General features: G+C 40.1%; 2 protein-coding genes across 8 annotated transcripts in view; both read left to right on the plus strand.

The window, feature by feature from the left end:
• LOC108603365 overlaps positions 1–1,999 on the plus strand; it is an 89,872-nt gene extending 87,873 nt beyond the window's left edge. For 4 of the 7 annotated variants that reach the window (XM_017992120.1, XM_017992121.1, XM_017992122.1 and 1 more), the window contains one exon: positions 52–1,999. In XM_017992120.1, the coding sequence (XP_017847609.1) occupies positions 52–488 (437 nt within the window). In that variant the 3' untranslated portion in view covers positions 489–1,999. Of the gene's footprint in view, positions 1–30 lie in introns of all 7 variants that reach the window. The other 3 variants (XM_017992117.1, XM_017992119.1, XM_017992118.1) reach the window with 1 other exon arrangement.
• A 3,089-nt stretch (positions 2,000–5,088) lies between these two features.
• On the plus strand, positions 5,089–8,297 carry LOC108601765 (carcinine transporter). The gene is made up of 10 exons (XM_017989688.2): positions 5,089–5,292; positions 5,587–5,909; positions 5,982–6,100; positions 6,229–6,391; positions 6,464–6,640; positions 6,754–6,903; positions 6,992–7,216; positions 7,295–7,422; positions 7,507–7,928; positions 8,015–8,297. The coding sequence occupies exons 2-10, from the start codon at positions 5,602–5,604 to the stop codon at positions 8,111–8,113; spliced, it is 1,791 nt and encodes a 596-aa protein (XP_017845177.1). The 5' UTR covers positions 5,089–5,292; positions 5,587–5,601; the 3' UTR covers positions 8,114–8,297.
• The last annotated feature ends 5,243 nt before the right edge of the window (positions 8,298–13,540 follow it).

Raw genomic sequence — 13,540 nt, forward strand, 5'->3', positions numbered from 1 at the left:
CACACACGCATACACACACACTAAATACAGCTACAAATTTCGCACGCACAGGCTCTGATGTGGACATAGCCGGCTCCAGCTCGGAGAACGATGAGGCGCGTCTGAACAACATTAACATGAAGCACGGCGTCTCGCCCTTTGGACGTCGCCACTTTCCACGCGACTCGGGCTGCTACGAGGGCTCACCGCTGCCCAGCTCACAAACGCCCACGCAGACTGTACTCTCCACCGATGAATCGAATAGTCTGGACGATGTGGTGTCCAAGTGCTCCAGCGAAATCATGAAGCGCGTGGAGAGCGCGCGTCGCTGCAAGGACAATCCCTTTAAGGCAACGCTGCCGGCGCGCGTCGGCAAGAAGTCCTTTCTTGGCGGCGGCGGACTTATGGGCGACGATACGCTCACACGTGGCGGACTCAGTGAGAAGTCGAGCGATTCGGGCGTCAGCAGCAGTTCGCTATCGTCGGGTCCGCTAAAGAGCAGCACTTAACATTTGCCAACCATACTCGCCCACGAGCTGCTGCTGGGCGTGGGCGTGGGCCAGACGCAGACGCAAGCGCTGACTGCTGCTACCTCGCCCACCACATCGGTGGCCTCCGCCAGCAGCAGCAGCTGCCTGAATGCCGTCGCGCCGCTTGGCAACATTTGCAACACGCTGCCGCATTCGCCTTGCTCTGCCGCCAGCAGCAGCTCGTTGGGGCTGTCCAGCAACTTGCCACTGAATCGAAATCTTGTCATGCTGCGCAATCATCTGCGTAAGAACACAAGCGGCAACGCCTCGCCGGCGCTGCAGGATGACAAGGATCTATAACAACCCATGCCCATACCCATACCTATACCCACACCCATATATTGTATGAAATTCTTAGGCTTAGTTTCGATTTAAGGTTAAGGTTCTTTGCATTAGATACTCTATGTATGTAAGTATGTATTTCAATTGCTGTGATTCGATAGTGAAAACAAAAAAGGCCAAGGCGCGTCTTTCAGTTCAAATGTATAGTGTGTATAAAAGCGAGAGGGAAATCGAGAAAGAGAGAGAGGGAAGAGTATAACACAAAGCAGTCAGTTAGTCAGTCAATCCTTCCTCCGATAATGTTGGCATTTAACTATAAATATACATAAATCTATTTATAACATGAGACATATAGTTGAAGAGCTACATATTTAGTGATGTAATATAGCAATTAACTATTTTTAGTTAGCCTGATGTATAAACAAGGTATTTGTTTTAAACTTTTCTTTTGCCATTTGCTTGTGTATTTTGCAAACGTGATATTGCCAAACGTCCAATATGAATTGCAGTTATTTTAACACTTATTTTTAACAGATAAACAACTAAAGTTGATTCCTATATTAAAGCGCAAACAGCGCTAGCAATAGACCAATTACCAATTTTACAAAAATAATACAACATATTTACACAAAGCTGCCAACTTATACTATATATACATTTATTATTAAACGAGATATCAGTTTTATTGTTTTATAGATTGTAAAAAAACAAAAACACCAAACACACATCATGAAAATCCGTCAAATTTGTAAATTTGCCAGTAATCAGCAAAGAATTGTACGCTAAGCAATATTTTGAAAACGTAGACGTGTAAAAAAAAACTACTAGAGCTCTGTACATATATATATCGAGTAGCAAACTATACACAACATAGTGTACATATACATATAGTTTATATTTATGCCATTAAAACATTTACATATACATAGTTATATTTAAAGCGAAGCAACTATTAGCGTCTTGCATGCTATTTAGCGATAATCAAAACGAACAGACAATGAATTTTGCGAGTCCAGCGAGGAGGTAGACGGAGTATTTAAGTTATTGAATCGATTTAAATAAATTAGTTAAATAAATGCATATTTAATCGAGAGCAACATTAGCAAGTTAACTATTTTGATTGACTTCCTGTACATTGAGCATACAAAATTGAGCAAAATTCCAAAAACAAACAAAAAACAATTAATTAAAAACGCTTTTAAACATAGCTAAACATTTGAAATCGTATATATATCAATCTTATAAATTATATATATATATATTTATTGTAATCCCCAAAAAACGAAAACAAATTTAAATACAATTTAATCAAATAGATGAAATAAATGAATACAAGCGCACGTGTTAAAGCCAGAGAATAACATATTCTTATGTAGAGACGTTTTGAAATTTTTTATTTATTCTTATTAACTCTTAAGTGTTTCAACTGTAAATTACAACTAAAGAACAAACAAACAAACAAGCAAAGCAAACATAAGCCAACGCACAATGCACAGGCAACAACAATTTGTTGCATGTGCCAACAGTTTTCGCAAATTCGTGTAAAAAAAATTATGTAATTATATTTAATATAAAAGCAATATTGAAAGACAAAACACATGGCAGTTTCAGGCATTTAAATAGTACACAAAGCGTATCTTTAACTCTTCAGAGCTCCGTAAATTTTAGAAGAAATTTTCAAACGAATACAAACAAAAACGAAATGAAACAAAAACAAATAATTAAAGTACACAGCAAGCTGATGAAATGTTTATGCATAAATCCAATAAAAGTCTTAAATAAACATGAACATATCCAAAAAATAATCACACAAATCTTTTTATTGCTCGGTGTTATCTAACAAAGCGGATTAGACATCTGACGTCTTGTTTGCTTAAATATAAACATATAAATGAGCGTAAGTATGGACTGGGATTCAGCTCCCATCTGTTTTAGTGGCTGATGCATCTTGTAATTCTTTTGAAGAACACTTTCTGCACATTTTACTGCTGCTACAGGACTTTAACTAGATTTGCTCCCCAATCGAGGAGCAATAGCTGGATACGCTAATGACGTCAGTTGACAAAATACCTAAATACTTCTTCATTAATTTCAAACTTTGAAAGGTGTAAGTCAGCCAAATCAAACCGTCAATAAAATATTTCAAATGAGATTAATTTGGTGAAAAAAAGTGGGCGTGGCTACAATACGAATGAGAACAAACAAGTATGCTTTAAAAAAATGTTTGGCAAAGTTATGAGCAGAAAGAATAAACAAATAAGAAAACTTTCTGTATATATTAATAATTAAATGCCTCTAACTCAGCGATAAGATTTCCGACTTCAGAATTTCATGCCTTTTTAGACTCATAAGTTACATCTTAATAAAACTGCATTGTTAAAATAGTAAGTAGTAGTTTTTAGTAATGCAATATATAACAATTTTACATCAAAAACGAAAACCAAGAAAATAGTTACCTTACTTACATTGTGTATCTGCCATAATTACCTTCGCCATATCGTTTAGTTCAATCGAATTCAAATTGAACGTTAGCATTCCAAGTAAATTTATTTCTTTTGAAATTAAAGAGTTAAGCATGTATGTATGTTAAGATTGTATTGCACACAAACTTTTGTTATTTATGTACAACTCATCCTTTGATATTTGTTGATGTACAATATTACATAAGAATTTTTGATGCACCAAACAATCGTTGGTTCCTAATGTACAAAACAATCTTTAGTTTCTGATGTACAAAGCAACCTTTAGTTGTTGATGTTCGTTTATTGATGCACAACACAAATGCTATGAGCAATATAGAAATCAAGCCAAAGAATTATCAAGCTATGAAAATCTATAACTTCGCAAAATGGCGCCCGTTTTAAAGTTTCGTATATTGTTAGACTCTTGGAAAAGTTGTTACATTCAGTTTCTATTTAAATTGTGGATTATGCCTTAAGTGCTGAGAAAATTGTAAAGCACAGAAGATTATAATAGCAAAACCCCATTTACGTTAATGCTCGCATATGCTATATATAATATATCAATCAACATGTCAATATATATTTATGGGTATTTATGAACTGCTGCTTTTCAAATAATATCATCCATCATTTAAATTTGGTTTCTCTACAGTTTATTTTTTTTCATTTTGCACAAAGTAAATTGCCCTTTGATTGCTCAAAAGTGACCGCCAAATTGAGCTTATTATTGCTTAAGTGAAGCTCAACTTATTTTTGGAAGTTTTAAATTTCTTCGACATTGAGAAGACCAGTGCATTCACATCATTATGCTTATGCACGTGTCTGGGGACGTTTACACGTCTTATCTGAGCAACTGTCGCTGGAAGACAAACAGGTTGATTAAAGAAATATGAATAGAATAAAGAGCTGTGCCATAATCCACGTATACATGATATAATTGCCACGCGTTATGCTTGACTGGCGAGCCGATGAGCCGCGACGACTACAACTGATGACACTTACAGCGCTCGTGAAACAGATCTAGCTGCTAGCCGGCTGCTGGCTGCTTATGTTTATTCATAGCATCGTTACACTTACTGCGGTATTTACTGTGCAGAGTATATAACTTAGCTAGTAGTATGAGCTTGCTTGGGCGGCAACTGAATTTGCGCTTAAGTGCTGGAATAAATTGTTAAATTGCCTTTGTCTTTGCTGCAGCAGCGCGCTTAGGCAAATAAAAATATGAAAATTGATATTATTACATTTGTGGCTGCTACTAGACTCACTATCTTGCTTTAGTTTCAATTGTAGAGCGTTTTAAGTAAGCAGCACTAACAATTCATTGTGCACATGCTATAAATATTAGACCATAAAAACAAAGGTTTCTGAACACAAATACTTGAAACAATGGAAATTTCCAAAGCTGTGCAGTGTATATGAGTTTTATGAGCTTATAGAGAGCCACTCGCTAGCTCTAGCTATCTATTCAACGATGCATAACATAGATTTTATCTTGTTTGCAGACATTGCACTACTGCACTCGCTGCCTGTATCTAATCTCGACTAGCATCAAAGTACACTTCACTTTATATCCAGACGTGGCGTGGTCACAAAATTCTTAATTATTTAATTATGACCTGCTCAATAGCCAGGCTGTTGCAGATAGCCGTAGTCAATGCATCTCACAAGCTCGCCCAACTGTTTGTTGTTGTTTATAATTGCAGTTAACAAATTAGCGCCATGTGTCTGTGTGTGTAATCAGCTATTAAATTTAGATTATAGCACCCAAATCTCAACTGATAAGCCAACGACAAAGCGAGTATACAAGAGGCCTGCATTCAATGTCGATTCTTTCACAGCAAAAGCCGCAGGTGTCGCCAGCGGACGTAGCACACTAAAGCCAAAATAAGCGCATTTAAAATTTCTGGTCGTGGTGAAATTCGAATTATGTGATATAATTACCAAAATATAAACTGCATGCGAATTTGAAAAAAAATGCAAATTAAATCAAATACAACTAAAAATCAAAAGTGCTTTTCAAATTATTCCAAGTGAGGCTGGTAAGTGACAAATGAATGCCAGACTATATGTAAATAAATATTAGGCGCCAGCTTTATCGCACTCGCAATTTGTTGACTTTGCACGAAATATAACATTTGTGATTTTCAAGTGCAAATGCCCATAAAATATTTACGCGCCGTAGTAAAGAGATAAAGCGCGAAATAAAAGAGCCAAAGTAAATATTCAAAATATATTTTGTTTCCCAAATAAAATGTAATATAACGTGCTTAGACTGCACATAAAGATAGATAACTTGCATCTTAAAGTTATATTGAACCACTGTGTAATTGTAGATAACAATAGAAATAATGAAAGACAAGCTGGAAATGGAAAACAGTCGCAAATCGTCGACAGCGCCATCAACCGTATACGAAATGGAAGTGGACGAGTCCGAGTTTAATGATCCCTTCCAGCAGCTCATGGAAAAAGTCGGCAATCATGGCCGCTATCAGACGTTTAACAATTATGTGCTGGTGGGCGGTCTAAGCTTCAGCGGCGCCATGATCTACATGAATATAATACTAGCGTTGAATATACCCGATCACTGGTGCACCGTGCCGGGCAGAGAGCAAACAAACTATACGCTGGATCAATGGCGCAATCTAACGCTACCCAAGTGAGTGCCTAGCAAATAGTTGCTATAAATAGTAATTTGTAAATGTTTTTCCCTTTGGCCTTCCCTTGGCAGGCAAACAGACAATCGCGGCAAGGAGACGTTTAGTACCTGCGAAATGTACGATACGAACTTTACAGAGATTCAAGATTGGACGCACTGGAACATGAGCCAGCGCAGCAACGAGACCACAGGTAAGCCCACACCATACATATATTATGAGCAGCTTTTGTAGCAATTTAAGTTTGCTGCGCGGCGGCAGCAGTCGTATAAATTCTTACAACTTTTCACTCTAATACATTTTATGGGCTTGGGCTTGTAGTTTGCCAGAATGGCTGGACCTATGACCAGACGTGGTACGACAGCACAATACCCACGCAGGAGAACTGGGTATGCGCCAAGGATTTGTTTGTAACGAATGTGTTTGTTGTGGGCCGCATTACGGAAGTGGTCGGCTCATTTATATTTGGACAATTGGGCGATTCGTAAGTGAAGCGAAAAGTTGCGCGTGCACATCTAATTGGTAATTGAATTTTTTTGCGAATTTGCTTGCACAGCTATGGACGGCGATTAGTGTTCTATATAAGCGTCGTCTTCTGCTCGGTGGGACGCTTTGGCACAATACTGAGCACGAGCTCTTACACTTGGTTCCAGGTCATGTCCAGCATTGTGGGCCTCAGCGTCAACAGTCTGTTTCAATCGCCACAAATTATTGGCATGGAAATCTCCAGGGAGTAAGTTTCGACAGCAAACAAAAAGCGCACAAAATAGAAAAACTTTTGCTCTAACTAACTTTTGTCCACTTGGGGCACACCCCCACTTCCACTCACACACACACACACAATAGGGAGGATCGCAGTCGCATTGCTTTCTTTCAGAGCGTGGGCTGGTCCGTGGGCACGACGCTGATGCCGCTTCTGTTCTGGTGGCTGCGCGATTGGTACTCCTTTATGTGGCTATCCTCGCTGCCCACGGCGCTGATTTTAATTTTCTTCAAGTAAGTGTGTCGGAGAGAAAGAGAGAGCGAGACTTTCCAATCAACGATTTTTGCACATTCTTTTGTTGTTGCTACGTTTGTTGCTTAGGTTTATCATTGAATCACCGCGCTGGTTGATTAGCAAGCAACGCTTCGCTGATGCCATTGTGCAGCTCAAGAAGATAGCCAAAATTAATGGACGCGAATTCGATGTGACGGAGAAGCAGCTGGCGGATATCTACAGTCGGAACACCAGCGAGGCCACCTATGGCATTGCCTCACTGTTCGCTGGCTGGCGCCTGGCGCGCAATACCATCATCATGGGCTTCAGCTGGTGAGTGGGCAGCACAAGCTGAATTTGCATTTTCAACAATTCCAACTGACGCTTGATTTCCCCTATGCCGGCTCTTAGGTGCGTCGTCGCTGTCTCCTATTTCACATTGGTGCTATTCAGTTCGCGCATGGCGGGCAATCCGTTTCTAAACTTTTTGTACCAGAGCATTGTGGAAATACCCGCCTATGTGGTGGGCAAGTACATGGGTAAGTGGACGGACAGCAAACTGATTGGCTGGCCTGCCTGCAAACGCTTTGTTTCTAGTTCAATTTTTTTTCTGTTGCTTGCAGGCGACAAATTCGGTCGACGCTTTACCAATTCGATGTCTTTTCTCGTATCCTTTGGCATCTGCCTGCCCATCATTGCGTTGGCGCCGCACGAGGAGTACGAGTGGCTGATGATCTTTTTGGCCACGGCCATCAAGTTCCTCAATGCGTTGACCTTCTTTCTGGCCAATCTGCAGTGCATGGAAATCTATCCCACATGCATGCGTCAAACGGGCATTGCCCTGGGCACCATTCTGGCCAATGCCATTGGCGTGCTGGCACCCTATCTGGTGTATCTGGGCACCACGGTGGATATACGCGCTCCTTACTATATACTGGGCACACTCTTTCTGCTGGGCGGAACCGGTGCTCTCTTCTTGCCAGAGACGCTGCACAAGCGGCTGCCAGACTCGATGGAGGAGGCCAAGAACTTTGGCAGACACGATGTAAGCTCCGGCGTCATTTAATTTATAATCTAAATTATGTAAAGCAGCCGTAGCCTAATTTCATTTTTCACAAATTTAATTTACAGAAATTCTTCAGTCTGCCAAAAGCGCCGCCGGCCCAAGACGTCAAGCTGGCGTCACAGCCGGAGCTAACCAAGCTGAATAAGCCAGAGTTTAGGCCTTAAAGCTAAATCAGCTCTTTGCATTTACATACGCATGGAGCATTGGCATTGGCATTGGCTATGGCAATTGATTTGCCTCAATACCCCAATGTTCCCACACTGCTGTCGTTGTGATGTTATATTAAGTACAACCCCCAACCCCACCCCTGCCCCAACAAGTATTGTCAATAAAGTGTTGTTGTTATACCTACAAAAACAGGCTTTCACTTGTGCACAAACATGTGTAGGCAACTGTAATAAGCCCAGGCATAAATCACCGAGACGCCGCTGAGCATGAATGAAATCTCTGCAATGAGTTTATCAGCGCATCTGTCAGATATTTACAAATTACCTGAGATACCCCCCCCCCTGCCATAGCCCCCAGCATCACCATCTGTCTGTCTGACTGTGCGTGTGTGTGTGTGAGTGTGTAAGTGCTTTAGGTATGCCTACTAATGCTCTGGCTGCTGCTGCTGTGGCTAATTTAATAAATGGCTCGCTATACACACGCTGCGTATGAGTAATGTGCGCGTTTGCCACCTGATTTATGCCAGTTATGTATCAATTTTTATCGCCAACTGCAAAAATGCGTTACACACGCGCGCTCCACAAAGCTTGCAAAGTGTTAAACTGTAAGCAGACACTTACAACAACAATAAGCACAACAGCAACAGACAGCAGCTCAACAATGAGCAATGCTAAGCAGACATCAACAACGAAGGCTTTATACTCTGTACAAAAACACAGTGGAATACGACTTTAGTTTGCTCTAAATTTAAACAAAATGTTGCCATAACTTCTTTGCAGATTAATCATTTAGCTCAGCAATAACATTTTATTCATCAAAACAATTAAAGCTATATTTGATATTTTAAGAAATTCCATGACAATGACTAGTGTACCAAATCATTATTACAAATATGCCATCATTATAAGCAACACACATTTTTCGTTTGACAACAAAAACTGCCACTAAGTAGTTATACCCCAAACTCACTGGCAAAACACACAACTTGTATTTCTTTCTTTTTTTCGACTGCAGCAGGCAGGCGAAGGCAACAACGTGTAACTTTTATGCGCCAAGGTGTTTCGTTTTTCAAGTTATTTATTATGATTTATTTGCCAATGTGGCACGCTGCTGTGGCAGCGTAGAAGACTGCTACTGCGTCTCGAACTAAGCTCAAGCTGGAGTTGAAGTCCTTTCAGTGCTGGCCTGCAGCAGCGATAAGTAAATTGTTTATCCTACTTGTGAGTTATGTGCGCTGACTAGCAGTCAACCAAGCCAGGCCAGGCCAGCCCAAGCCAAGCCAAAACCAAGCCAAGGCAGTCGACGAAGCATTCAGCTTGATGATCATGTTGATGTGCTTAGTCCAGGCGCCTTAATGGCACTGGCAGCCAGCTAACATTGTTATGCTTTCATAAACAGCTGAGCGTAATTTTCTGATAAGCCAACTGCCAAGGCTGTATGTGTGTGTGGGTGTGCGCGCGTGTGTGTGTGTATTTGTGCTGCTGGCTATTTGTTTCAATTTATCATAAAAGGCAACGCCGGAAGTCAACCAAGTTGCAGTTGAATGAACGTCAGACGACGAGCTGGCAAGCTTTGGCTTAAGACGCTGGATTTTGAGGCATTTGAGGCTTGACTTGGGCACTTTAAGACGTCGCAACTGCATAAATATTATGCACTCTGCCGACGCTAGTAATGAAAATAAATGTCGCCGCATTAGCATTAGCAGAGCCGCAATTAAGGGGAAAACAAATTGCGCCTCAAAGCAGGCAACACATTTTTGCTTTGAGCTGCCGCTGCCCCTGCCGCTGCTGCTGCTGAGTTATAAACTATTTCCAAGAAGCTCTTCATAACTCAGTCAATTGAGTATGAATAAAACTATTTGCAATATTTCATGCAGCGCACAAAATCCAGTGAAGCGCAACAGAAGCATAAAAAATAATGCAACAGCAGTGATTGCGCTTTATTTGTGATAATAAAACATTCCATGGCAGCCGGGACAACGACAAGGACAACGGCAACGAGGACAACGACACGATTTCAATAGAGCTCTGTGTAAAATCGAACCGCGAAACTGTAACAAACTGCGCGTTGTTGCAACAGAAGCAGAAGCAGAAGCAGCAGCAGCGGTAATAACAAAAGTCAGAGTCTGAGCCTGGGAGCAAAGGTCTCGAGTCTTCGACCTGACGCCGGATGCGATTGCGGATTCGCGTACATTGCCAGGCGCAAAATATGGCAAGCAGCTGATAGAATATTTAAACAGCAAATATTAAAGAAAAACATGTGAAAATAAGAATGCGCTGTGTTGATGGTGGAAATGGCGGTGGCGGTGGCGGCGGCAATGACGGTGGCTGTTTGCCTGCTGGCTGCTGACTGTTTTGGAAGTGAGATTGTTCGGGTTGCTAGCAGCAGGATTTACTGCATATTTCATGTTCACAACGAACCAATTTTACGCTCTTCAAATCCTATTAGTCAATGGCCCTTTGGGGAAGATGCAGCACCAGCTCTAGTCAAGCCAGCTGTTTGCCTCGCAAGCCCAAAAGAGTTGAGAGCGCGGGTGGTGGATGCACAACCCAGCCAGCCAACCACCCAACCACCCAGCCATCCACCCCACTACCCACTGCTGTTGTTGCACTCATTGTGATTTACTTATAGACACATGTATATAAAGTAATGCTCGTGCTCAGGCGTTGGCGTCGGCGATGGCGATGGCAACTGCTGGCGCAGGTCAGCTTAGTTTGCCTGGTATTTCCGCACGATTATGCACATGTGTGTGTGTGTGTGTATGTGAGTGTATGTGGCTGTGGGTTCTCTGAGCTTAGCTGAAGCTACAGTAAGGGCCCTCATCAATCTCGTTGCTTAAGAGCATGAATTATGCAAAACGTGCAAAATGCAAACGGAAATTAAAATCTATAAAAAAAATAAAGCTAAATTAAATCCGCTAGCCACACACATTCATACACACGCATACACCCACACAACACAACAAAATTCACAGTTCGTTAGACAATTGTGCGTTGCTGGGGGTGCTTCGAATCAAATGCAAATAAAACAATAAATATTGATAAGAAATTTTAATATAATTTAAGCCAGCAGTCAGTAAAACATTTTTATTTGATTTTTTTGCTGCCGCACATTGTCTCTGTGGGGCAGCTGTTGCAAAAAACAAACCTTAACTTTTGCTATATTTTTTTGGCTGCTGCTGCTGCTGCCTACAACGTTGTCCTTTATTAATTTAACAGTCTACCGCTGCGCCTTTGACAACAACTTGAACCACAACTGCCAACGTCCCCACACACACACACACACACACACACACACACACAAAAACACATGCCGAGTCAAGCTATGCATTTTTCATTAGATTTTTGGCCTTTGTGCCCATCGCAATCACAATCAACAGAGCCATAGCCAGAGCCAGAGCCAGAGCTACATGCACCTGCATATACATAGGGAGAGTCAGCTGTGTAGTTGTAAGCTTTAACTCCTCTTTACCCCAGACAGTCGCAGGCTACACTTGAACTTACAATGACACGTTCACAGTTCGAACTTTGAGGCACAAAACTCTCTGCATATTTATTTGGCATGCCTGTGGGCAAACTTCAATACCACACACATCGATGTGCTCATGTCTGTGTGCTGATTTTTACAAATTGCTTTCATTAGTTTTAATGGACTTGTCTGACATTTTTCATAAGCATATTTTATATGGCTGCCTGTAGTTAAAGTTGGCAGCAGCAGCAACAGCAGCATCATGTGCATGTGCATGTGCATTTTGTAGTCAAAGTCATAACATTTGTAAATTTGTTGCTAAAAACATACACTTTTATTAAATTGAAATGGTTCGTTACGAGTTTTAAATATAATTTTGATTTAATTTGCTGCAAAAAGTGCCACAAACCAGTTGACATGTAAAATTCTAGCTTAACTGCTTGCTAAATATTTATTATTTGTATAAATAGCTACAACTATAACTATATATATAGATATATATATATGTAAGTGTGTGTGTGTGTGTATATGCATAAGCTATGTGGTCAATTCATACAATAGAATATAAATATGCACAAGTTATATATTTTCAACACGAGTTTAAACAACATATTCAATACGCTTACAGCTGCTATTTGTTATTCATAGATTTTGACATGCATTTTTATCTGCATTGTTGCATTGTTTAGTTATTGCTTAAACACTTAAAAATGCAAATTGATATACAGTATTTTTTTAATTGTAAACATAAATATTGATGGCTAACCAATAACTTTATATATGTATAAACTTATGCTATGTATATATATGTGTATACTACAATATATAAATTTGTCATTTATTGTATCGATCTTTTTGTTTAATTGCTGAACACACTGTGATAGCCTTTTATGCAATAAAATTGTTGGCAACTCTTTTAGAGCTTTTCGTTTTGCTTTTGCTATTGCTATTGCTTTTTCTTTTGATTGTGCACTTTTGGCCAAGTGGGAATTATTTGTCAATTGCTTATGCATTAAACTAAGCTAACTATGTGTATGGCAACTTAAATGCATACATTTAACTTATATGTAAAACAAGAAGAATCTTATCGACGTATACGTAATGTTTGCGTTAACTTAAATTGTGACTGCAACTTAACAGTTTAAATGCAAAACATAAAATTAATATAATTGCTATTATTGTAAAATGTCTGCTGCTGTTTTTGCTGTTGTGTGTTGTTGTTGTTGTCTCTCTGTAGCTCTGTAGTATATGCTGTATTTTATATATGTAGTTAAAAAGTTATGTATGTATGTATTAAGCTGGCACGCAATTTAACAGTTGACTGCCTATATTGCCTATATTTAATTTCACCTTTTTTTCACTGTTTGCATTTTATTTATTTGTTTGTTTGTTTGTTTGTCTATACTATTTCACTATGGCTGGTTCGGTTGATAAATTTCAAAATGAATTTCCATTGCATTTAATTTCATTTATATACTAGTAGCAGGTAGTGTTCCAAAATTTTCACATGCACAATGAGACAAAACTTAATTGTATGCTAAAACAAAAAACTAAAATGAAATACAAAGTGTGCAATCAGACTTGGCGCTTCGCGTTTTTAACTGCTAATTGAGAGCAAGCAAGTGGCAAGTGGCATCGATTGCACACACAAAACGCAATTGTGATAAACGCCAACGCAAACCTGCTCTGCCTGCGCCTGCAAAATGTTTTGCCAACGGAAATGGCAACGGAAGTACAGGCACGCATGCAGCGTTTAATAGTCCTGGCCATGGTCATGACCATGGCTTTGGCTTTGGCTTTGGCTTTGGCTTTGGCACTTGCTATTTGGCATTTCGGTGCGTGCACGTAGCCGCGCAAATGTTTCAATTTTGGCAGCTCCATAAGGCGTCGCAGACATTTAATAACAAATGCCATTGTCAGACAAAACATGACATTTGCGAGAGTGCAAATTGCGA

This window comes from Drosophila busckii, chromosome 3R (assembly GCF_011750605.1).
Source record: "Drosophila busckii strain San Diego stock center, stock number 13000-0081.31 chromosome 3R, ASM1175060v1, whole genome shotgun sequence".
Taxonomy (NCBI): domain Eukaryota; kingdom Metazoa; phylum Arthropoda; class Insecta; order Diptera; family Drosophilidae; genus Drosophila; species Drosophila busckii.